This window comes from Tachyglossus aculeatus, chromosome 21, assembly GCF_015852505.1.
Source record: "Tachyglossus aculeatus isolate mTacAcu1 chromosome 21, mTacAcu1.pri, whole genome shotgun sequence".
Classification (NCBI taxonomy): domain Eukaryota; kingdom Metazoa; phylum Chordata; class Mammalia; order Monotremata; family Tachyglossidae; genus Tachyglossus; species Tachyglossus aculeatus.
In genome coordinates this window covers 18,587,649-18,612,059 of record NC_052086.1, presented here as the reverse complement: position 1 = coordinate 18,612,059, position 24,411 = coordinate 18,587,649, and the positions used below count along the sequence as shown (strand labels likewise).

At 47.6% G+C, this 24,411-nt stretch overlaps 1 protein-coding gene across 1 annotated transcript in view; it reads right to left on the bottom strand.

The window, feature by feature from the left end:
• The window catches only part of BCR (BCR activator of RhoGEF and GTPase), a 231,435-nt gene extending 215,218 nt beyond the window's left edge, over positions 1–16,217 (bottom strand). Inside the window, exon 1 of the mRNA XM_038762448.1 lies at positions 14,447–16,217. Within this exon, the coding sequence (XP_038618376.1) occupies positions 14,447–15,929 (1,483 nt within the window). The 5' untranslated portion in view covers positions 15,930–16,217. The remainder of the gene's footprint in view (positions 1–14,446) is intronic.
• Positions 16,218–24,411: the final 8,194 nt, after the last annotated feature.

Sequence of the window (24,411 nt, the reverse complement as noted above, 5' to 3'; positions counted from 1 at the left end):
AGGCTTCTCCCGGAGACATACTTTGAGGCACAAGCCCTTCCAAATCAAGTATCAAGTTGTGTATACATCCTGGAAAGCACCTAGCACATCCCAAAAGGGCTCACTAAATCCTGAAACCCCAGCAACCCCAGCAGAACCAAATACAGCTATCACCTCTGCCTACAGGCTCGGTTCACTGCGGTCTGACATCTCAGGCCTTCAAGGGCTTAGCCTCCCTGAAGCCACATGAAAATAAACAGTCTGCAGGTCCAGAACCTCAGAAAATTTGCTCCGAGACCCCTCTCCCCAGGAACAGATCGGATTAGTCGTTCATTCTCTTCCTACCCACACACAGTGAGCCTCTTTTTTAAGCTGCCCCTTATATAAGATTAGCTTTTCTGCTCCTGTCTGCCATTGTTCATCCCTCCCATCTTTTAAATCATATCACCAAGTTACCTGTCCTCCAAGATTTCCCTGATTACACCACCCACCACCTCCTCCATTCCTTTAACCCTACCCTCTCTCTGACACACATGCAAAGCAGACTGGCCAGTTCCTTCCTTTCAACTCCCACCATCTGTCTGCTGTGTGACCTTGGGCAAGTCACTTAGCTTCCTTTTCACCCTGAGGGCAGAATTTATTAAGCCAGGGGACAGACTGTTGCCAAGGAAACCCAGGAGTCATTAACTCCTAGTGCATAATTTGCAAGATACAAATGTGGCTTTACATATTGTTTTTCACATTTACATGAAGAAAACCCTGGTCAAACAGACCTGAATATCTCTACTTAATGGGAGAGACACGATCAGAGACAAGGTGACATCATCATCATCATCATCAATCGTATTTATTGAGCGCTTACTATGTGCAGAGCACTGTACTAAGCGCTTGGGAAGTACAAATTGGCAACATATAGAGACAGTCCCTACCCAACAGTGGGCTCACAGTCTAAAAGGGGGAGACAGAGAACAAAACCAAACATACTAACAAAATAAAATAAATAGGATAGATATGTACAAGTAAAATAAATAAATAGAGTAATAAATATGTACAAACATATATACAGGTGCTGTGGGGAAGGGAAGGAGGTAAGATGGGGGGATGGAGAAGGGGACGAGGGGACATGGTCAATGGTATTTTTGAGCACTGTACTAAGTGCTTGGGAGAGTACAATTCAACAGAGTTGGTAGTACACAAGTGGACAGTCTCTCTAAATTGTAAGGAGGATGTATTCACTCTCTGTCCTTTTAAAGGGATTCCCTCTGTTGAGTGAACACCTGGCCGTTCCTTAACCTGTGTCCTCAGCACACGCCTTCGCTCGAACAGCAGCCGGGAGACACTGTTGGTCCGCCGGTGCCAGCCGGCTTGGATTTGGCGCACCGTGGGGTCGGAAGGAACCGCTGTGCGTGTGGGTTGGGCCTGGGGAGAGCATGGCAAGTGGGCCAGGCCAGCCCCGCATGTGGTAGGAGGGCTCAGTGCACAGCTCCCTGAACAGACACCCCTTCACGTGCTCTTCACACGGCCGGGCCAGGCCTGGAAATGTTCATCTTCACAACGACACTCCTGACCCTGAACAAGCGAAGCAACTAGTGGTCTGCCCCAGTCAGGGCAGATTCTGTCCCCTGGTGTCCGTTTTTCCGAGATTGGCTCCTTTTCTTCATGGAATATAGAGTTTCTTTACCTCTCTCTTTCTCTCTGTCTCACTCTTTCTTCCCCCACCCATATCAGTCTCTCTCGCTCTCTCTCATCTGGGGGGAATTTGTTTTTTCCCCCCTGAGATAAACATTTTGAAACCCTCCTAGGGGGACTGCACTTTAATTTTTCCAGGCTCATTCAGTATTTCTGTGCATCAGGCAGAAACTCCTCACCCTGGGCTTCAAGGCTCTCCATCACCTCGCCCCCTCCTACCTCACCACCCTTCTCTCCTTCTACAGCCCACCCCGCACCCTCCGCTCCTCTGCTGCTAATCTCCTCACTGTACCTCGTTCTCACCTGTCCCGCCATCGACCCCCGGCCCACGTCATCGCCCGGGCCTGGAATGCCCTCCCTCTGTCCATCCGCCAAGCTAGCCCCACAGGGGGCTCACAGTCTTTATCTCCATTTTACAGATGAGGGAACTGGGGTACGGGGAACTTAAGTGATTTGCCCAAGGTCACACAGCAGACAAGTGGCAGAGCTGAGATTAAAATCCAGGTCCTCTGATTCCCAGGCCCATTCTCTGTCCACTAGGCCATGCTTCATCTTGGGCTCTTTTAGATGGTGTGGTCTCTCTCTATCCTGGTATGACCCTGGAACTTTTACTTAAAAAATATCTCAAAGCATCATTTCAACTAAACTCTATTTTGCTCCTGTGAACAGGCAGTGCGGTCTGGAGTTAGAGACATGGTCTACTCCTGACTCATCAGTTGCTTGGCACCTCAATTCTTTCCTCTACCACTCCATTTGTTGTAAAAACAAGGATGACCACACCCACTAGTTAGTAAGGCCTTTTGAGATCACCAGATGAAAGGCCCTAGATTAGAAAAGCACTTTATATCCCCAAACTCCCACATCTCTTTATGTCCCCATGTCCTGATCCCCCATTTCTGTCAAAAGGATCCCTTAATCCAGACTATTCATTGAGCACTTACTCTGTGCCGGAACTGTATTCAGCCCTTAAGCCCCTTCATATTTGACAGTCCACCACACTGCCCACATTCAAAATCCTCTAGACTGTAAACTCACTGTGGGCAGGGAATGTGTCTGTTTATGGTTGTGTTGTACTCTCCCAAGCGCTTAGTACAATGTTCTGCACACAGTAAGCTCTCAAGGAATGCAACTGAATGAATGCAATTACATTTCCTCCAAGAGGCCTTCTCTGACCTAAGTCCTCATTTCCCCTTCCCACCGCTTTGCCTGTGCACTTGGCTGTATATTCCTTAAGGATGTGGATACTCACCCCAGCCCCTCAGCACTTTAATAATAATAATAATGGCATTTATTAAGCATTTACTATGTGCAAAGCACTGTTCTAAGCACTGGGGAGGTTACAAGGTGATCAGGTTGTCCCACAGGGGGCTCACGGTCTTAATCCCCATTTTACAGATGAGGTAACTGAGGCCCAGAGAAGTTAAGTGACTTGCCCAAAGTCACACAGCTGACAACTGGCGGAGCCAGGATTTGAACCCCTGACTTGGACTCCAAAGCCCGTGCTCTTTCCACTGAGCCACACCGCTTCCCTTATGTACACTTAAGTGTACACATTCTGATACTCTACAGTTCTGCTGATCTGAAATTTGTTTTAATGTCTGTGTCTCCCTGTGCATTGCAGGTTCTTAGTGGGAGGGAATCCTGTCTACCAATTCTACTGAACTATAGTCTCAACTATACTATATGGACTATATATAGACTATATAGTCTATATGTAAACTATATAGACTATATAGTCTATATATATAGTCTATATAGTCTACATAGACTATAGTCTATAGTTGAGACTATATATAAACTATATAGTCTATATAGACTATAGTCTCTCAAACAGTTCAGTGCTCTGCACCAGTAAGCGATCCCAGTGCTTAGAACAATGCTGGACACATAGTAAGCACTTAAATACCATAGTAATAAAAAGCACTGACAATATTATTGATGACTGTGTAAAACCTCAACCCAGTTTCATCTTAGCTTCCTCTCCTCAGCCGGTCACCTTGATTGCTTCCTCTATTGCCCAGCTGTTCCACGTCTTTCCTGAGATGTGACCGAGCGGCTAGGACACGGGTCTGCGAGTCAGATCACGGGTTCTGATCCCGGCTCTGCTGCTTGTCTGCTGTGCGACCTTGGGCAAGTCACTTTACTTTTCTGTGCCTCAGTCACCTTGTCTGTAAAATGGGGATTGAGACTGCGAACACCACAAAGGACAGGGACTAGGTCCAATCTGATTTGCTGGTATCTGCCCCAGTGCTTAGTTCAGTGACTGGTACATAGTAAGCACTTCGATATTATAATAGTTATTATTATTATGTGATGACCAGAAGTGCATACAGTATTCCAGGTTTCCAAGTGTGGGTGTAACCTGGTTTTATAGAAGACAAAACTCTGCCTGGATGGTTTCCTATGCCCTTCCTGATGATGCCAAGCATTCTGATGGCCTTTTTGGCTGCCTCTCACCCTGTTGGCTGCCAGCACACATCCTACCAGACCTCCCTTCCCAGAAGAAGGGAGCCAAGGTGTTGCCAATCTGACACTGAGTCATGCCAGCGACCGGAGATGGGCAGGCTCTACTGAGTCTGAAGAGGAAGGGCAACACAATAGTGACTCATTCAAACTGGGCTCTGTTGCGAGAGGTTCCAGGCCTCTGTTTTGCATTTCTCCCCCGTGTCAGGGGGTTGCGCCATATTAGAGAAATTCACAACCCCAACAGCAGAGACACGGCCCCACATGAATCTTTCTTACCTCTCGCCCACATCGTGTCTCTGGTCTGGAATGCTCTTCCTTCTCAAATCTGACAATTACTCTCCCCCTCTTCCAAGCCTTATTGAAGACACATCTCCTCCAAGAGGCCTTCCCTGACTAAGCCCTCCTTACCTCTTCTGCATCACCCCAGCCCCACAGCACTTATGAACATATCTGTAATTTACTTATTTACATTAATGTCTGTCTCCTCCTCTAGACCGGAAGCTGGTTGTGAATGGGAAATGTGTCTGTTATATTGTACTCTCCCAAGCACTTAGTAATAATAATAATAATGGCATTTATTCAGCTCTTACTATGTGCAAAGCACTGTTCTAAGCTCTGGGGAGGTTGCAAAGTGATCAGGTTGTCCCACGGGGGGCTCAGTCTTAATCCCCATTTTACAGATGAGGTAACTGAGGCACAGAGAAGTGACTTGCCTAAAGTCACACAGCTGACAATTAATTGACAGAGCCGGGATTTGAACCCACAACCTCTGACTCCAAAGCCCATGCTCTTTCCACTGAGGCACGCTGCTTCTCTGTACTACAGTAGTACAGTACTCTGCACACAGTAAGCACTCAATGAATACAACTGACTGGGATGGGAAATTTCACTTTCTCCTGTGCCTCACTAAACCTGGAAAGTGAAGAAAAAAATGCTACCTTCCCATACCTGCCTAGGATATTGGGAGGATGAATAAAACAATGTCTGTGACCCATTTTGAGTGCCTTTGAGGATGACATTTCTGTTCTAAGAAAGTTCCCAGTTGCCCAGGGAGGACCCAAGCTTCATGGAAAGGAGCTATTATTTTACTTGCGTTAAAATCAAGTCAAAGCTCATAGCTACATCTAGTGAAAAGAGTTTGATGAGGGCCTCAGCTTCCCCATCTGTCAAATGGAACACCGACCAATGCCTAATTCACATAGGTGTCAGGAGGAAAAAATAAAATACACTATATAAACAATTTGGGAAGAAATACGAGGTAAAACGTCTATCATATGATATTCTTCTTCTTCCATCTCTAAGAATATTAAGACCACAATTCTAAAGAGCGGCCAAAACTCTAACCCTTGGAAAAAAAAAAAAATCTAATGGCAACCGCTACTTTCTAGATCCAACAGCTCCGACCCTTCCTACACAGTTTAAGAAGGAGCTCACTGGAGCCTATCAGCAGGGTCACAATTTGAGAACTCGGCAGTTCTCTCAACTGGGGAGAGGGAACTACCGCTCAACAGTCAAACTGATAAATCAAACCTCCCCAAGAGGTGAATAATAACCAGATAATCTCCAAAGCACACATTCTCTGCTGCTGGAGAAGCAAAGAGGAGACGATATACATTCAGAGTCATCATTAGGTCTTCTAGAAAATCCATTGCCTGTTATTACAGAGGATTACAGTTGGGCTGGTTTAGAGCAGAGGGAAGGGCTGAAATCAACAAAATTTTAGAGATGGGCTTCTCCCTCCATTTCTGGCTGAATTCAGAGGCGCCTGAGGCTGCCTCGACAACCATCGGTAAAGATGCAGCATCTTCTCCAAACATTCATTGAAGACTCCTGGGGTATGTTCTGTTTACCGCGCACTAAGGGGAATAGAGACTACAGATGAGACACTCTTTCTGCCCTCAAGGATTCCCCGCTCTGAAAGGGAGAGACGAGATAGACACACATGTAATTAAGAGGAAATATACGAGTATGTCCCACAAGAAAACATAACAGCATAAGTATGGCTTACATGAATAGATAGGGATTGGGATGATATCAGTGGCATAATAGATTTTAATCAGGAAAGGCTTCCTCAAGCTCTGTAACGATAAAAAAGTCTTAAAACAAGGAAGAATGGTCAGAGGGAGGTGGATCTGCTGGAGGTAGGTGGGCGGAGGCTTGGGGCCTTCATAGGAGAATGCTGGACTGGCGGGGTCTGAGGGGAGCAAGTTTGAAGCAGATGCACGTGACTGGAGCTGAAAGGGATGAAATGGAGCATAACGTTGAATGAGATGAGGGAGGGAGAAAATTGGGAAGAAAAGCGGAGCGGCTCTGGTTGGAGGCAGAAATCCAGCGCGAGCTTTCTCACCGAACGGAAGCTGACATGTGACGGAACCACTGAGGTGTTCCTTAAGCTTGCCTGCAGCTTTCAATTTCAACCTCCACCTCACATACACCTCAGAGCAGAAAATACAACAAATTAAACTTCTCTTCCCCGTTGAAGAAAGAGTACCTTTCTAAAGACAAAGAGGAGACATACTGCTTTACAGCAAACCCTTCTGAAAAGCATCTTCCCAGATGACAGGCAAATGACTGGACCATGATTAATCAGATTCACTCTCTTCGCCACAGTGAAGCTTGCAAGTTGGCCAAAACACCCCGATTCCTAGCTTCTCGCTCTAATCCAACTCATCTATTTACCACTGCCCACAAAGCACGTAGCTGTGTAGCCCACAATGAATCAATCAATAGTATTTATTGAGGGATTACTATGTGCAGAGCACTGTACCAAGTGCTTGGGAAAGTAAAATACAACAGAATTAAGAAACATATTCCCTGCCCGCTATGTAGACTGGAAGCTGAAGAAAATTCAGAAGCGGCAGTAACAGCATTTATTAAAAACCTTCTGGCTTAGGACACTGATTAGGCGCTTGGGAAGTATAGAATAATGATGAAGTGACACATTCCCTTCCCTCAAGGAGCTTACAGTCTAATGGGTAAGCAGAAAAAGCAAGACACTGTATGGCTTAAGGCTTTTATCCAAAAAAGTGAACCTTGGCCAGTACTTGGCAACCTGGATGCCAAACTGAGCAAAGACTGGCAAAATCAGGTGGCCAATCCATGTAAAATCCCTGATGGACTTTGAAATTTTACTCTTCTCTTCATCATCTACATTCAAGTTATTTCAAAAATCATATACAAGATGATGCTGTTCTTTCAATCATCAACTTGACAAATAAGAGTTCTCCCCTTTTATAATAATAATGATAATAAAAATAACAATAATAGTGGCATTTGTTAAGCACTTACTATGTGCCAGGCACTTGTTTTTTTTAATGGCATTTATTAAGCGCTTACTATGTGCAAAGCACTGTTCTAAGCGCTGGGGAGGTTACAAGGTGATCAGGTTGTCCCACGGGTGGCTCACAGTCTTCATCCCCATTTTAGAGATGAGGTAACAGGCACAGAGAAGTTAAGTGACTTGCCCAAAGTCACACAGCTGACAATTGGCAGAGCTGGAATTTGAACCCATGACCTCTGACTCCAAAGCCTGGGCTCTTTCCACTGAGCCATGCTGCACTATTCTAAGTGCTGGCGTGGATACAAGCAAATCAAACTGGACACAGTCCCTGTCCCATGGGGGGCTCACAGTCTCAACTCCCATTTTACCGATGAGGTAACAGAGGCACAGAGAAATAAAGTGACTTGCCCAAGATCACACAGCAGACAAGTGGCATAGCCAGGATTAGAACCCATGACCTTCTGATACCCAGGGTCTATCCACTACACCATGCTGCTTTTATCAATCAATCAATCGTATTTATTGAGCGCTTACTGTGTGCAGAGCACACGCTTTTATGCCACGTAAAGCAGCCTGGATCCTAAAAGCTCAGCGCCACTGACAGGTAGACCTGCAGTGCCTCAACTGAAAGCGGAAGGAGCAGAGAAAAACACTGTAACTCCAGACCTAGGTATTGCAGAGTCCCTTCGAGGATCAAAAAAGGGGGCCTTTAATTAAGACCCTCCCCAGTTCCTGGAGGAGCCCAACAGAGCCAATGGTCTTTTCTCAGCAGAGGGGAAACCAGTGCCAATCACCATGGATACAATCTACATACAGACACACTGGAGTCCCCAGTTGGAAGGTGTGTAAAGTGTAAACAAAGAGAAGGTGACATTTGACTAGGAGTCCCATCAATCACTTCAGGAAAAAGACTGCTGATATCGAGCACAAGTGTGACCTCTCCACCCAAAAAAAAAAAAAATCAATAGCCTTTATTGAGAACTTACTGTGCGTAGAGCACTGCATTAAGAGCTTCAGAGAGTACAACACATCAGCAGTGGTAGACACATTTTCTGCCCACGAGGAGCCAACAGTCTATATCTTTACATAATCATGATGTAATCTTTAAATTATATATTATGCATTATTTATTTATATTAATGTCCATCTCCACCCTTGGACCATAAGCAAATTGTGAGTAGGGAACTTGTCTGCCACCTTAGAGAAGCAGCGTGGCATAATGGATAGAGCACGGGCCTGGAGTCAAAAGGTCATGGATTCTAATCCTGGCTCCGCCACTTGTCTGCTGTGTGACCTTGGGCAAGTCACCTCACTTCCCTGTGCCTCAGTTACCTCATCTGTAAAATGGGGATCAAGACTGTGAGCCCCACGTGGGACAGAGACTGTGTCCAACACAATTTGCTTGTATCCAGCCCAGCACCTAGTGCAGTGCCTGGCACATGGTAAATCAATCAATCAATCAATCGTATTTATTGAGCGCTTACTATGTGCAGAGCACTGTACTAAGCGCTTGGGAAGTACAAATTGGCAACACATAGAGACAGTCCCTACCCAACAGTGGGCTCACAGTCTAAAAGCACAGTCTAAATGCTTAACAAATACCATTATTATTATAACAATCATATTTACTGAGTGCTTACTGTAAGCAGAGCACTATACTAAGCACTTTGGAGAGTACAACACAATATGACACTGTCTCTGCTCATGACGACCTTACAGTTTACAACTGTAAGCTCCGTTGTAGTCTCCCAGCAGCTTAGTGCAGTGCTCTGCACATAGTAGCACTCAATAAATACCATTGATGATGACAGGGGAAGGAACCCTAGTTTTCAGAGGGAACACTGCATTCTTTCAACAAGACTGCAAATTCAGGAATCAAGGCTGGTGACCGGACAAGAATCCTAGGATACACTTCAAACTCATCCCTAATCGATTCACCTCAGCGAATGGCATCTCTGGCCTGCAGGTGAGTCACAATCGTACTCTGAGTCCAAAAGGCGCTGAGGAAAACAGATGAAAATCTGACAGTCTGATCTTACTCAGTGGAGATTACAGTCACTTCACATTGATCAATCAATCAATCAATCGTATTTATTGAGCACTTACTGTGTGCAGAGCACTGTACTAAGCGCTTGGGAAGTACAAGCTGGCAACATATAGAAACAGTCCCTACCCAACAGTGGGCTCACAGTCTAGAAGGGGGAGACAGAGAACAAAACCAAACATACTAACAAAATAAAATAAATAGAATAGATAGGCACAAGTAAAATAAATAATTGATGAGTGCTACAATCAAATATCTAGTAAGGGGGGGGAAAATGTCAATCACTCGGAAGCCACATGGAGCCTGACGCTGCAAGGCCAATCAGGTTAGGCAGGAATAAGTGGGCAACTGGACAATGCTGAATACCTCAGGCGTAAAAAGTTCAGAGCTGAGCTGGTGACTACTAAAAATCCCAAGGCAATGGTGACTGGACCACTCTGAAAATAAGGTACCAGGGGAGGAAGAAGCAAGGGCTCAAGCATCTTCTGTGTCTTCCGTAGTAATTGAGGCCTAGCAAGCACCTTGAGATATCATCTCATCTATCCCCAAGAAGGAAAAAGGAAAGCCCATTAGGAGGCTAATTTAGCGAAAAAAAAATTGAGTGAACTAACTGTGAGGTGTGACTTTCAACAAAAATTCTCAGAAGAGGTTAAATCAATCAATAGTAATTACTGAGCACCTACTGGGTGTAAAAATTTGCACTAAGCATTTGGGAGAGTACAATCAAATTGATGCCTTGGGATAAAAATGGAGTGTTCGTGGGAAGAAATGAATGCAGCGGCCATCACAGTTTTAATTTGGGCATGGAATAACCTGCACCGTAGGTGTGGACGTTGTTAAATCTTTTGAAACTTTTGCATATGCATCAGGATATAGCGCTGGAGGTCCCTTTCATTCATATCCTCCTCCTCCTCTATCAGATGGCTGGCTCTCCTATTATTTGCACATCCTCCAACTGCCAGATACCTTAAACTGCAGACTCTGGTTCTAACCCAAGGATTGCTCTGTTCCAGAGAATAAGGATCCCTCCCTTAGTCACACTCCCCACCCAAGTAGGGGTTTTTTCTCCTCATTGTTTCCAGAGAACCTGAAACAGCCAGGAGGCTCTTTCACCATCTAAAGAGCATCAGTAAACAACGAAGGATAGAAACTGAGGGCTTGAATCAACCCGGAGCCTCTAAAACACACACACACAAGTTACCCGGATCAAAAAGGCCACTTAAGAACTTTCAACTATAAAAAGTAACCAGCCTTGAAAAATTTCAACCTAGAAGGGGTTCAGAAAGGGAAAGGTGCTCCCAGTTAAATAGCATTCATCCTGAACATTAATATAGCCCTATACTGTTATTGCCAATTTAAAAAAATGCACACCAAACCTTTTCCTTTTCATTGATTTTCTTTTTTAAAGACTGCATCAGCTGCAGACAAAAAAAAAAAAAAAAAAGACTCCACAGACCCAATAAAGCTAAGCTGTCTCCAAACTAAGTGGCTAGAACATGGGCCTGGGAATTCATTCATTCAATCGTATTTATTGAGTGCTTACTGTGTGCAGAGCACTGTACTAAGCGCCTGGGAAGTACAAGTTGGCAACATATAGAGACGGTCCCTACCCAACAGTGGGCTCACAGTCTAGAAGTGGAATCAGAAGGCTGTGGCTCTAATCCCAGCTCTGCTACTTGTCTGCTGTGTGACCTTGGGCAAGTCACTCTTCGCTTTTCTATGCCCAGTTAGTTACCTCATAAGTAAAATGGGGATTAAAACTGTGAGCCCAATGTGGAACAGGGACTATGTCCAGCCCAATTACCGTGTATCTACCCGAGCGCTTACTATAGTGCCTGGCACAAAGTAAATGCTTAAATATCACAATTATTATTATAATTATTATGACCAAGATGCTAGCATTCATTTTGTCTTCGAGAAAACCTCCTTGGCATGGCACCAAAGAGGATGAGAGACCCAAATTCCACGGCATTTAATAGAGTGAAGAAGCCACCCTGTAACCCTACAAGGAAAAATCCCTTGCCCTCGGAAACTGTTTTCCACTTGGGCACTAGGATCCTCCACTGGGTCAAACTACAGTTCAACCAATCTGTGTGTGGCACTGTGAGATGGCTGGTCATCCATTCTTCCCCAGTGAAAAACAAACAAGACAAAAATTGCTTAGTTGGCTTTGAGGTACAATATTGACAAGTCAGACGATTCATTTGGTAGGGAGAAAAAATAGGGGAAAAAAGATGACTAACTACACTGGCACCCCCACACTGACACCAGCAGTGGCCTGGAGCCCCTACTGTCACACTAACACACACCCCCTCAAACTGCCTTCAGATGTCTGAGGACACTCTCAGGCTGTCAACCTCACTGATACCAGCTCCTCTTTCTCCACCGCATCTCTCCAGCCTCAACCTTGGTCCGGGTCTCAGTTATTTTGTTAGGAGCTCTCTGCCCACAGAACGGCTGGTTAGTTTTACTCTTTGAGAGCTCTCAGCTGTAGCGCTTAAGACCAGGCTAGCGTTCAGGAGACCCAGAAGTAAGTTTACACATTTTAAGGCAGTTTCAAGACAAAAGACAGGCAAAGGTCTGAAACGAGGGAAACGAAAGCCCTTGAAGTCTGTGGCAGGCATTCCTTTCTAGAGGGGTTTTACCCAAAACCTGTCCTCCCTGTAGCTTTCCCTTTACCAAAGACAACGCCATCAAGCTCCTCGTATCATTAGGGCCTAAGCTCAGCATTATCTTTAAATTGTACTTACGGAGCACTTACCGTGTGCAGAGCACTGTACTAAGCGCTTGGGAGAGGACAATAACAACATCTCACTCAACCAGGATATTCAATCTGTCACCAAATCCTTAGCTTCCACCTATGCATCATACATAGAATTCACCTATTTCTCTATTGCACCCTCCCAAGTGCTTAGCAAGGTGCTCTCTTCCCAGTAAGTGCTCAAATGCGATTGAATGAAAAGTCCCACATTAAGTGTCTCACAATACTGGATTTACCGTGTCCAATGCTGCAAGCATGTACTATTCCACTTTCCTCTAACGTGACCCGGGATCCAGAGAGGCTCACACTGATGGGAAAATATTTCCCAAATCCCTAACGGAACTCTAGCCAAAATGCCCAGTGAAAACAACAGAACTAAATGTACATAGGGAGAAACAGTTCAGCGAGTAGGACGTTTTCACCCCATTAATTTTCACTACAGAGAAAATTTAATCCATCTACTTCAAGTCCCTCCGCATTCTTTCAGTTCATTTTTTTCACTGCTCAGAACTTCTCCACATTAGTATTTGCTCTGTTCTCGCAATCGTTTTTAGAAACTAAATTTGACACTTTTTAGGTCAAGCCTAGATAGGTAGTGCCCATCCATGCAATTTTTCACTCCAGAGTTCAGACAGAATGCTGTTGGGGTATCAGGGAACCTTCTTCCAGAAGCGTGCTTTGTCTGGAGGGAATGCAACGTGAGGTTGGAAGAAATGGTTATGGTGTTAAGGTGTACGTACTATGTGACTTTCCTTCAACTCAGCATTCAGCAGGATCATAATCCCCACAGGATTGGAGAACTGATTGTATCTCCTACATTGTTCGGACTTGACCAGCATGATGTCGCCACAGAACCCATTTAAGGGTAGGAGGAAGACAATGTACAACTACACATCAGGTATTAATAGCTGCTAAAACCACCCAATAGCCCTACATTAGCTTAGCTCGGGCCACTTCTTGGACACTAGCAGTTGGGACCTTTCTCCATCAGACAAGGGAGCTTTCTTCTCAATGGATTCTAATCCCCCGTTTCACACACACAAGCAGCCTGATCCTCTGGAACCCAAGAACCAACAGCCCAGGTCCCTCCTCCTCAATAATAATAACAATGATGATGATGGTGGTTTGTTAAGCGTTTATTCTGTGCCAAGCACTGTATTAAACACTAGGGTAGCTCCCACATGGCGGCCGGGGGGCGGTCAGTCCGAGCAGGAGGGAGAACAGGTACTGACTCCCCATTTTACATTTGAGGGAACTGAGGCGTAGAGTCCTGAAGTGGCTTGACCAAAATCACACAGCAGACAAGTGGCAGAGCCAGGATTAGAAGTCGGGTCCTTCTGTCTCCCAAACCTGTGGTCTAAGGCCTGTGCTAAAAGTACAGGTGCTGGAAGGTTTGCTCCAGCAAAGAGCACTTGGAGACAGCGTCCGAAATGGCAGCTTCTATCTCCTAGAATGACCCAATACACTCGGTTCGGCCATAACGGGTACTTTCACTTGGCTTCTTGACTAAAATGCTCTTGGGGAACATTTGTTGGACAACAGTGAAAAGCAGCACGGCCTAGTGGAACGAGCAGGGTCCTGGGAATCACGAGGACCTGGGGTCTAACCTGACCCTGCCACTTGCCTGCTGTGTGACCTCAGGCAAGTCGCTTAACTTCTTTAGGGCATCAGTTACCTCATCTGTAAAATGGGGATTTAAGACTCTGAGACCCATGTGGGCCCTGGACTGGGTCCAACCTGAGTAGCTTGTGTCTACCCCAGTGCTTGGCACAGCGGCTGGCACGTAGCAGGCGCTTAACAAACGTCACAAAAACAAATCAACAAAAAACGTGAGCTCCTTTGAATACAGCAGCACTCAGAGTCAGAAGAAATGGTTCACGTGCGGGGCAGGACCCGTGCTGGATTCGGGAGCACTACAACATGAGTTTTCCTTGAGGCAGATTGATTGATTGAAAAATCCCACACTGAGGAACTCACGATACAGTACTCACCGTGTCCAATGCTGCATGCACGTGCTATTCCATTTCCTCCAAACAGGCCCTGGATCCAGAGAGGCTCACGCTGATAAGCAAACATTCTCCAATACCCTAACTGAACACAACCCTCAAGTTCTGAGGGGACAGAGGGGCCAAAGAATAGCCCTCCCTCGTCAAACCCAAAAGGTGAATTTAACCTTTCCTCTCGCTACGCGGGAGGAGTTGGAGGCCCGGCTTCAAGCAGCACCTACCTGTGTCTCCGTGGAAAGCGCCATCTTGAACGCTTCTCCCAGAAAGGGCATCTCCGTCGCTTGGCCAGATTTGCCCAGTTTTTCGGACCCCTACGATAGTGGCTTCCGACACGACGACCTGTCCCTGCTGGTGTCGCTTTTGGGACTGGGGAGTCGGCGGGCTGCTGCTGTCGAAAGACTGCTGGGAGTTCTGGGAGGGCGAGCGACTCTTATCCCGGTACATCCGGCAGGTGGTGGGGCTCGGGGAGACGTGGCTGGACTGCCCAGAGGAGAAGTCTTCCTCACTAGAGGTGAGGTTCTCGTTGGAGCTACAGTCCGGGGTGTACCCGCCCCCGATATCCTCAAAGCTCCTCGGGGAGTAGGACCTCCGGGGCCAGGTGAGATGCTTCTCCTGGTCGGACACGCTCTGACTCCGCAACACGGGGCCCTTGCCCTCGCTTTCGCCCATCATCCCCCCCACGAAGATACTCTGGTAGGGCTGGTACTCCGCCGGCGGCCACGGCGGCCGGTTCCCCCCGTTGGCGTCGATCATGTTGTCCCTGAGGAACCGGGGGTTCAGCTCGACGTCCTCGTACTCGCCGTCGTGGCCGCAGCTGCTCTCCGAAGACCTCCCCCGGTAGGGCGACCTCTGGAACTCGCCAAAGCCGGGCCCCGGGCAGCCCGGGAGGGCGTGCGGGGACTTCTTGCGCTCCATCTGCATGGCCTGGGTGCCCAGGGAGCTGATGCGGTCGGACACCTCCTTGTCGTTGACCTTCACCAGGCCCCGCTCGTGATGGTACTCCACGTTGACGTAGAAGGGCTTCTCGGCCTCGGCGGGGAGGCGGGAGTGGGCCTTCCTCATCCTTTCGAAGTTGGACCGCAGGGCGGCCACGCTGTGGGGGTTCGCCCTGTCCTTGCCCGCCGGCTCCGAGGGCCCGTCCTTCTCGCCGGCCGGCCGGCGGGCCTTGGACGGGGACCCGTCCCCGCCCTCCGGGCCTTCGGCCGCCCTCTCCGTCTTCTCCTCCCCGCGGAGTGGCCTGGTCCTGTCGGGGTCCCCTTCCAGGCGCCGGCCGTTCTCCGACGGGGGAGACCCGTCGGACCCATCGCTCTGGGTGGACGGCTTCGTGGAGGAAGGCACGTGGCCCTCGGCCTTCTCCTCTGCGGTCAGGCGGCCGGTCCCGTCGAGGTCACCGGGGTCAGGGGGCGAGGGCCCGGCCTGGTCCGGCGCCGCCGCCTCTTCTCCGCTCCCCTCCGGGCCCTGGGACACCCTCTTGAACCCCCACCGCTGGCGGTCGTAGCTCTTCTTCTCCTTGGCCAGCAAGGTCTGCAGGTAGATCATGCGGAAGCGCTCCTTGTTGACCTCCATCTCCAGCCTCCTGATGGACGCCTTGCACCTCTCCAGCTCCTGCTCGATGTCCCCCACCGACTTCAGCTCCATCCTGGGGGGATCCGAGTCGGGGAACTGGGCCTTCCAGGCTTCCGCGAACCCCACGGGCTCCACCATCTTGGGAAGGAGGGCCGGGATTGGGGGGGGAGGAGGGGGGAGGCCTAGAGGGCGTCCGGGAGGAGGTGGGCGGCTCGCATGGTCCCGGCCTCGGTGGGAACAATGCCGGGGCGGGGGAGCGGGCTTGGGGCGGTGCCTCCCACCCGATTCGGCCCCGGGAGCCTGGCCAGCAGGACGGTGGTCACCTTGGCCGGCTCACTAGCCCACGGCCCGGCCTCTTTGGGGGGGCTTCCCCGCTGCCCGCTCGTCGGGGAGCCCGTCCATCCCCCCCGGCCGGGCCCGTTCTTCCTCCTCCTCCTCCTCCTCCTCCTCCTCCTTCTCCTTCTCCTCCGGGCACCCTGCTCCTCTGCAGGCAGGGGAGGGGGCTAGCGGGGGGAGGGGCGGGGCCACCTGGGGGGGAGGGACCAACCTTAAAGAGACCGGACACCGACCCTCTACGGGGGGGGGGGATGCTTAGATCGCCAGCGTTCAGCCACTCATTCAAACCCATTTAGTAATGATAATGATGGGATTCGTGCCAAGCACTGTTCGAAGCGCTGGGGTTGATACACTGTAATCACGTTGTCCCAAGAGGGGCTCACGGTTTTAACCCCCATTTGATGGATGAGGTCACTGAGAATGATGATAACGATGGCCTTTATTAAGGCTTACTATGTGCCAAGCACTGTTCTAAGCGCTGGGGTTGATACACTGTAATCACGTTGTCCCACGAGGGGCTCACGGTTTTAACCCCCATTTGACAGATGAGGTCACTGAGGCCCAAAGATGATACTATGTGCAAAGCATTATTCTAACCGCTGGGTTTGATACACTGTAATCATGTTGTCCCAAGAGGGGCTCACGGTTTTAACCCCCATTTGACAGATGAGGTCACTGAGAATGATGATAACAATGGCCTTTATTAAGGCTTACTATGTGCAAAGCACTGCTCTAAGTGCTGGGGTTGAAACACTGTAATCACGTTGTCCCAAGAGGGGCTCACGGTTTTAACCCCCATTTGATGGATGAGGTCACTGAGAATGATGATAACGATGGCCTTTATTAAGGCTTACTATGTGCCAAGCACTGTTCTAAGCGCTGGGGTTGATACACTGTAATCACGTTGTCCCACGAGGGGCTCGCGGTTTTAATCCCCATTTGACAGATGCGGTCACTGAGGCCCAGAGATGATACTATGTGCAAAGCACTGTTCTAAGCGCTGGGGTTGATACACTGTAATCACGTTGTCCCACGAGGGGCTCACGGTTTTAACCCCCATTTGACAGATGCGGTCACTGAGGCCCAGAGATGATACTATGTGCAAAGCATTATTCTAACCCCTGGGGTTAATACACTGTAATCGGGTTGGCCCACGAGGGGCTCACGGTTTTAACCCCCATTTGACAGATGAGGTCACCGAGAATGATGATAACGATGGCCTTTATTAAGGCTTACTATGTGCCAAGCACTGTTCTAAGCGCTGGGGTTGATACACTGTAATCAGGTTGGCCCACGAGGGGCTCCCGGTTTTAATCCCCATTTGACAGATGCGGTCACTGAGGCCCAGAGATGATACTATGTGCAAAGCATTATTCTAACCGCTGGGGTTGATACACTGTAATCAGGTTGTCCCACGAGGGGCTCAGGGTTTTAATCCCCATTTGACAGATGAGGTCACTGAGAATGATGATAACGATGGCCTTTATTAAGGCTTACTATGTGCCAAGCACTGTTCTAAGCGCTGGGGTTGATACACTGTAATCAGGTTGGCCCACGAGGGGCTCACGGTTTTAACCCCCATTTGACAGATGAGGTCACCGAGAATGATAATAACGATGGCCTTTATGTGCAAAGCACTGTTCTAAACCCTGAGGTTGATACACTGTAATCGGGTTGTCCCATGAGCGGTTTACAGCTTTAATCCCCATTTGACAGATGAGGTCACCGAGAATGATAATAACGATGGCCTTTATTAAGGCTTACTATGTGCAAAGCACTGTTCTAAGCGCTGGGGTTGATACACTGCAATCAGGTTGGCCCACGAGGGGCTCACGGTTTTAACCCCCATTTGACAGATGAGGTCACCGAGAATGCTAATAACAATGGCCTTTATTAAGGCTTACTATGTGCCAAGCACTGTTCTAAGCGCTGGGGTTGATACACTGTAATCACGTTGTCCCACGAGGGGCTCACGGTTTTAATCCCCATTTGACAGATGAGGTCACTGAGGATGATAATAAGGATGGCCTTTATTAAGGCTTACTATGTGCAAAGCACTGGTCTAAGAGCTGGGGTTGATACACTGTAATCAGGTTGGCCCACGAGGGGCTCACGGTTTTAATCCCCATTTGACAGATGGGGTCACGGAGGCCCAGAGAATGATAATAACGATGGCCTTTATTAAGGCTTACTATGTACAAAGCACTGTTCTAAGCGCTGGGGTTGATACACTGCAATCACGTTGTCCCACGAGGGGTTCACGGTTTTAATCCCCATTTGACAGATGAGGTCGCTGAGGCCCAGAGAATAATAATAATGATGACATTTATTAAGCGCTTACTATGTGCAAAGCACTGCTCTAAGCGTTGGGGTTGACACACTGTAATCAGGTTGTCCCACGAGGGGCTCACAGTTTTAATCCCCATTTGACAGATGAGGTCACTGAGGCCCAGAGAATAATAATAACGATGGCCTTTATTCATTCATTCATTCATTCATTCAATCACTTGCATTCAATTCCCAAGCGCTTAGTATAGTGTTCTGCACACAGTAAGCGCTCAATAAATATTAATAGTAATAATGATGGTATTTGTGCCAAGCGCTGTTCTAAGCACTGGGCTTGATACAGTGTAATCAGGGTGTCCCACGAAATGTTTACAGTTTTAATCCCCAGTTTACAGATGAGGTCGCTGAGGCCCAGAGAATAATAATAATGATGACATTTATTAAGTGCTTACTATGTGCAAAGCACTGTTCTAAGCACTGGGGTTGATACACTGTAATCAGGTTGCCCCACGAGGGGCTCACAGTTTTAATCACCATTTTCCAGATGAGGTCACTGATGCCCAAAGAATAATAATAATAATAATAATGGCATTTATTAAGCACTTACTATGTGCAAAGCACCATTCTAAGCGCTGGGGAGGTTACAAGGTGATCAGGTTGTCCCACGTGGGGCTCACAGTCTTAATCCCCATTTGACAGTTGAGGGAACTGAGGCCCAGAGAAGATAAATGACTTGCCCAAAGTCACACAGCTGACAAACGGTGGACTGGAGATTTGAACCCATGACCTCTGACTCCCAAGCCTGTACTTTTTCCACCAAGCCATGCTACTTCTGCAAAGTCACCCAGATGATAAGGGGCAGAGCAGGAATTTGAACCCACAACCTCTGACTCCCAAGCCCGGGCTTTTTCCACTGAGCCAGCGCTTCGCCCATAGTAAGCGCTTAACAGATACCATCATCATCAAATGGGCTTGAATGAATGAATTAATGAACCCAGGCAGCGTGGCTCAGTGAAAAGAGTCCGGTCTAGGGAGTCAGAGGTCATGGGTTCTCATCCCAGGTCCGCCACTTGTCTGCTGTGTGACCTTGGGTAAGTCACTTCACTTCATTGAGCCTCAGTGACCTCATCTGGAAAATGGGGATGAAGACTGTGAGCCCCACATGGGACAATCTGATGACCCTGTATCTAACCCAGCGCTTAAAACAGTGCTTGACATCTAGTAAGAGCTTAACAAATACCAGAATTATAATAGTGAGCAATTACGGTGTGCAGAGCACTGGACTCAGTGCTTGGAAAGTACAATTCATTCATTCATTCATTCACTCAATCCTATTGATTGAGCGCTTACTGTGTGCAGAGCACCGGACTAAGCGCTTGGGAAGTACAATTGGGCAACAGATAGAGACAATTCCGACGCAAAAACGGGCTCAGTCTAGGGGGAGACATTCATTCAATCATATTTATTGAGCATTTACCGTGTGCAGAGCAGTGTACTAAGCGCTTGGAAAGTACAATTCAGCATCAGAGACGGTCCCGACCCAACAACGGGCTCACAGTCTAGAAGGGGGAGACATCATTCAGTCATTCAGTCGTATTTAGCGAGCACTTACTGTGTGCAAAGCACTGGACTAAGTGCTTGGAAAGTACAATTCATTCATTCATTCATTCATTCACTCATATTTATTGAGTGCTTACCGTGTGCAAAGCAGTGTACTAAGCACTTGGGAAGTACAATTCGGCAACAGAGACAATCCCTACCAAACAATGGGCTCACAGTCTAGAAGGGGGAGACAAGACAACAAAACAAAACAAGTAGATAGGTGTCACTGCCATCAACATAGATAAATAGAATTGTAGATATATACACATCATTAATAAACGAAAGAGTAATAAATATGTGCAATAATAATAATAATGGCATTTGTTAAGTGCTTACTATGTGTCAAGCACAGGTACTCCCACATGGGGCTCACAGTCTTAATCCTCATTTTACTGATGAGGTAACTGAGGCCCAAAGAATCAATCAATCAATCAATCAGTCATATTTATTGAGTGCTTACTTTGTGCACAGCACTGTACTAAGCGCTTGGGAAGTACAAGTTGGCAACATATAGAGACAGTCCCTACCCAACAGTGGGCTCACAGTCTAAAAGGGGGAGACAGAGAACAAAACAAAACACACTAACAAAATAAAATGAATAGAATAGATATGTACAAGTAAAATAAATAGAGTAATAAATATGTACAAACATGTACATAATATGTACAATTTGTACATATGTACAAATATATACATAAATATGTATACAGCACCTGTACACAGGTGCTGTGGGGAAGGGAAGGAGGTAAGATGGGGGGATGGAGAGGGAGACGAGGGGGAGAGGAAGGAATGGGCTCAGTCTGGGAAGGCCTCCTGGAGGAGGTGAGCTCTCAGTAGGGCCTTGAAGGGAGGAAGAGAGCTAGCTTGGCGGATGGGCAGAGGGAGGGCATTCCAGGCCAGGGGGAGGACGTGGGCCGGGGGTCGATGGCGGGACAGGCGAAAACGAGGCCCGGTGAGGAGATCAGCGGCGGAGGAGCGGAGGGTGCGGGCTGGGCTGAAGAAGGAGAGAAGGGAGGTGAGGTAGGAGGGGGCGAGGGGATGGATGGACAGCCTTGAAGCCCAGGGTGAGGAGTTTCTGTCTGATGCTCAGATTGATCGGTAGCCACTGGAGGTTATTGAGGAGGGGAGTAACATGCCCAGAGCGTTTCTGGACAAAGATAATCCGGGCAGCAGCATGAAGTATGGATTGAAGTGGGGAGAGACATGAGGATGGGAGATCAGAGAGAAGGCAGTAGTGCTTGACACATAGTAAGTGCTTAACAAATACCGTCATCATTATTATTATTATTACTTCACTTCTCTGTGCCTCAGCCACCTCATCTGTGAAATGGGGATTAAGACTGTGAGTGCAAATTGGGATAACCTGACGACCTTGGATCTACCCCAGCTCTTAGAACAGTACTTGGCACATAGTAAGCGCTTAACTACCATTATTATTCTTATTAGGCAGCATGGAATAGTGGATAGAGCACAGGCCTAGGAGTCAGAAAGTCATGGGTTCTAATCCTGCCTCTGCCACTTGTCTGCTGTGTGACCTTGAGCAAGTCACTTCACTTCTCTGTGCCTTGGTTACCTCATCTGTAAAATGAGGATTGAGAAGGCTGTGAGCCCTTTGTGGGGCAGGGAATACATCCCACCGGATTTGTTTGTACCCATCCCAGCGCTTAGTACAGTGCCTGGCACAGTGTAAGTGCTTAATAAATACCATTTATTATAATTATTATTATGAATATGTTATAGCTGCGCTCCAGGAGCACAATTAAAGGGACCGGCCACCGGCATGGACCCCAAGGTCCAGGAGCCGCTGAGGGGGAACGATCGCTTGGGCCCAAACGCCGGGGACACCGGGACACCACCCCACACACAAAAAAAAGAGAAGCAGTGTGGCTCAGTGGTAAGAGCCTGGGCTTTGGAGTCCGAGGTCATGGGTTCGAATCCCGGCTCCGCCACATGTCTGCTGTGTGACCTTGGGCAAGTCACTTCACTTCTCTGAGCCTCAGTTACCTCATCTGGCAAATGGGGATTGACTGTGAGCCCCACGTGGGACAACCTGATGACCTTGTACCCCCCCCAGCGCTTAGAACAGTGCTTTGCACATAGTAAGCACTTAACAAATGCCATTAAAAAAAAAATCCCCACTTGTTAGGGGTCTCTGAATGGGTTTGGACATTTGCACCAATCTTGCTTAATCAGTTATAGCTGCGCGCCAGGAAAGCAATCTAGTCCAAAAGTTTGCTGATGCGGAAATTTTAAAAGAACAAAAAAGCCCAAAACATTAAGACTTGATCTTAAAACAATGAGCTCTTTGAAAGCAACATTGTGGGAGGAGGAAGGGCCGGCCCTGATCAGAGGCGACGCAGGAAGAGAGCTGCCTCCTAAAGCCTAACGATGCCTGCCCAGTCTTTTAGACTGTGAGCCCACTGTTGGGTAGGGACTGTCTCTATATGTTGCCAATTTGTACTTCCCAAGCGCTTAGTACAGTGCTCTGCACATAGTAAGCGCTCAATAAATACGATTGATGATGATGCCCAAGTTGGCATGGTAGCCAACGCTGCCCAGCCAGGACCAGTGTCCTGGTTGTGGTTTTGATGCCTGTCTCCTCTCTTAATAATGATGGCATTTGTTAAGCGCTTACTATGTGCAGAGCACTGTTCTAAGCGCCGTGGGGGGGATACAAGGTGATCAGGTTGTCCTACGGGGGGCTCACAGCCTTAATCCCCATTTTCCAGATGAGGGAACTGAGGCTCAGAGAAGTGAAGTGACTTGGCCAAGGTCACAAAGCAGACATGTGGCGGAGCTCGGATTCGAACCCATGACCTCTGACTCCAAAGCCCGGACTCTTTCCACTGAGCCACGAGGCTTCTCTGACTCTCTTCTAGACTGTGAGCCCGTGGTGGGCAGGGATTGTCTCTCTTTATTGCTGAATTGTACTTTCCAAGCGTGTAGTACAGTGCCCTGCGCACAGTAAGCCTTCAATAAATACAATTGAATGAATAAATGAAAGAAGCAGCGTGGCTTAGTGAAAAGAGTGCGGGTTTGGACATCAGAGGACGTAGGTTCTAATCCCGCCTCTGCCACCTGCCTGCTGTGTGACCTTAGGCAAGCCACTGAAGTTCCCCATGCCTCAGTTACCTCATCTGTAAAATGGGGATTGAGACTGTGAGCCCCACGTGGGACAACCTGATTACCTTGTATCTACCCCAGCATTTAGAACAGTGCCTGACACATAGTAAGTGCTTAACAAATACCGTCATTATTATTATTATTACTTCACTTCTCTGTGCCTCAGCCACCTCATCTGTAAAATGGGGATTGAGACTGTGAGCCCCACGTGGGACAACCTGATTACCTTGGATCTACCCCAGCGCTTAGAACAGTGCTTGGCACCTAGTAAGTGCTTAACAAATACCGTCATTATTATTATTAGTACTTCACTTCTCTGTGCCTCAGCCACCTGATCTGTAAAATGGGAATTGAGACTGTGAGCCCCACGTGGGACAACCTGATTACCTTGTACCTACCCCAGCGCTTAGAACAGTGCTTGGCACCTAGTAAGCGCTTAACAAATATCATTCATTCATTCATTCAATCGTATTTATTGAGCTCTTACTGTGTGCAGAGCACTGTACTAAGCGCTTGGGAAGTACAAGTTGGCAACATATAGAGACGGTCATCATCATCAATCGTATTTATTGAGCGCTTACTGTGTGCAGAGCACTGTACTCAGTGTTTGGGAAGTACAAGTTGGCAACATATAGAGATGGTCCCTACCCAACAGTGGGCTCACAGTCTAGAAGGGGGAGACAGACAACACAACAAAACATATTAACAAAATAAAATAAGTAGAATAAATTTGTACAAGTAAAATAAATAAATAGAGTAATAGTATTATCATCATCAATCGTATTTATTGAGAGCTTACTGTGTGCAGAGCACTGTACTAAGCGCTTGGGAAGTACAAATTGGCAACATATAGAGACAGTCCCTACCCAACAGTGGGCTCACAGTCTAAAAGGGGGAGACAGAGAACAAAACCAAACATACTAACAGAATAAAATAGTAATAGTATTATTACTATTATTATTATTATCATTATTATGGGGAGCGACTGGGTTCACAACAGAATCCACCCGGAGTCATCGGTCCAGTGCCACTTCTTAGCAAATAGAACCGATGTTCTTGGCTACTTGAACGACTCAAAATTGGAGCATCAATCAATCAATCAATCGTATTTATTGAGAGCTTACTGTGTGCAGAGCACTGGACTAAGCGCTTGGGAAGTACAAGTTGGCAACATATAGAGACGGTCCCTACCCAACAGCGGGCTCACAGTCTAAAAGGGGGAGAAGAAACGGAGAGTACAAAACTTTAGAATTGGTCTGACAGGACAGAGCAA